The sequence below is a fragment of the Microtus ochrogaster genome, chromosome 17 (assembly GCF_000317375.1).
Source record: "Microtus ochrogaster isolate Prairie Vole_2 chromosome 17, MicOch1.0, whole genome shotgun sequence".
Lineage (NCBI taxonomy): Eukaryota > Metazoa > Chordata > Mammalia > Rodentia > Cricetidae > Microtus > Microtus ochrogaster.
In genome coordinates, this window is record NC_022019.1 from 8,861,284 (window position 1) to 8,862,598 (window position 1,315).

At 45.3% G+C, this 1,315-nt stretch overlaps 1 protein-coding gene across 2 annotated transcripts in view; it reads right to left on the bottom strand.

Annotated features, from left to right (window-relative positions):
- Parp4 (poly(ADP-ribose) polymerase family member 4) overlaps positions 1–1,315 on the bottom strand; it is a 104,057-nt gene that overhangs the window by 73,174 nt on the left and 29,568 nt on the right. For both annotated transcript variants that reach the window (XM_026783255.1, XM_013349240.2), the window contains exon 10: positions 90–250. In XM_026783255.1, coding sequence (XP_026639056.1) covers positions 90–250 — 161 coding nt within the window. The remainder of the gene's footprint in view (positions 1–89; positions 251–1,315) is intronic.

The window sequence follows — 1,315 nt, forward strand, 5'->3', positions numbered from 1 at the left end:
CCACCATCGCCCGGCTTTCGATTGGCTTTTTAACAGGACCTCAGAGAGCAGCATTGTTACAGAGCCCAAGGGACCTGCTTTGTGCTTACCCGTGATTACTCTGCAACACTTCTCTTCTAACCCTGGAAAATTCCTCAGTGTTCTGTTCAACATGTTCGATTTTGCATCTCAAGGCTCGGTACTTGGCAAGAGACGGCGGGTTGGGTTTGGATAGATGAGTTTCACAAACATTCACCATGTCTCTCACTAGCTGTGGGTAGAAATGATACAGAGAAGTTAGCTACCACACATCCAAGGGAATGTGTGTATTACCTTCATATTTTCTGAAAAGAGAAAAATTAGCTTTTCCTACAAGGTTTTTGATTAATAGTTGGTGTTGTTGTATACTAAACTGAATAAATCTGGGCATGGCAGCTCACATCTGTAACTTAGCCCTTGGGGAAAGGCAGGAAGACCTGCTATGAGTGCAAGGCGAGCCCAGGTCAGATAGTAAATTCTAGGCCAGCCCAACTTGCAGTGCAAGACTGTTCTCGAAAGTAAAAACAAAGTTTCTAAAACTCAGAAGGCTTGGTACAATACCAGTTTTTCTGGCTACTTGGGAGACTAAGGCAGGATTACTTGAGCCCAGGAGTTGAAGGCTAGTCTGGGATGCATAACAGGAACTCCCATCTCGAAGACAGACAGACAGACAGACAGACAGACAGACAGACATAGAATTGCCTCACTGATACCACAGTGGAAGTATGCAATAGTATTACTTTAAATTAGCTACTTTTCCCACTACTGTGTCAAAATGCCCGACAAAGACAAGTTTTTTTTTTTTTTTTTCTTTTTGGTTTTTCGAGACAGGGCCGACAAAGACAACTTAAGGAAGGAAGGATTGATTAGGTTCTTGGTTTAGGGAGGATAGCCCACCATGGTGGAGAAAAGTTGGTGGCAGGATCGTGGGACTGCTGGTCATGTTGTCTGCAGTCAAGAAGCAGCGAGACATGAAACGCTGCTGTCAGTTCACTTCCTCCTTTGCACTCAGTCTTGGACCCCAGTCCATGGGGTGCTGCTGCCCACATTCAGGGTGAATCGTCTCTCCTCAGTCAAACAGCTCTAGAAACGTCCTCACAGAAATGTCGAGAGGTAGGGGGCTGGAGAGATGGCTCAGTGGTTAAGAGCACTGTCTGCTCTTCCAGAGGTCCTGAGTTCAATTCACAGCAACCACATGGTGGTTCACAACCATCTGTAATGAGATCTAGCGCCCTCCTCTGGCGGGTGGGCATATGTGGAGGCAAAATGTTGTATACATAATAAATAAATCTTTAAA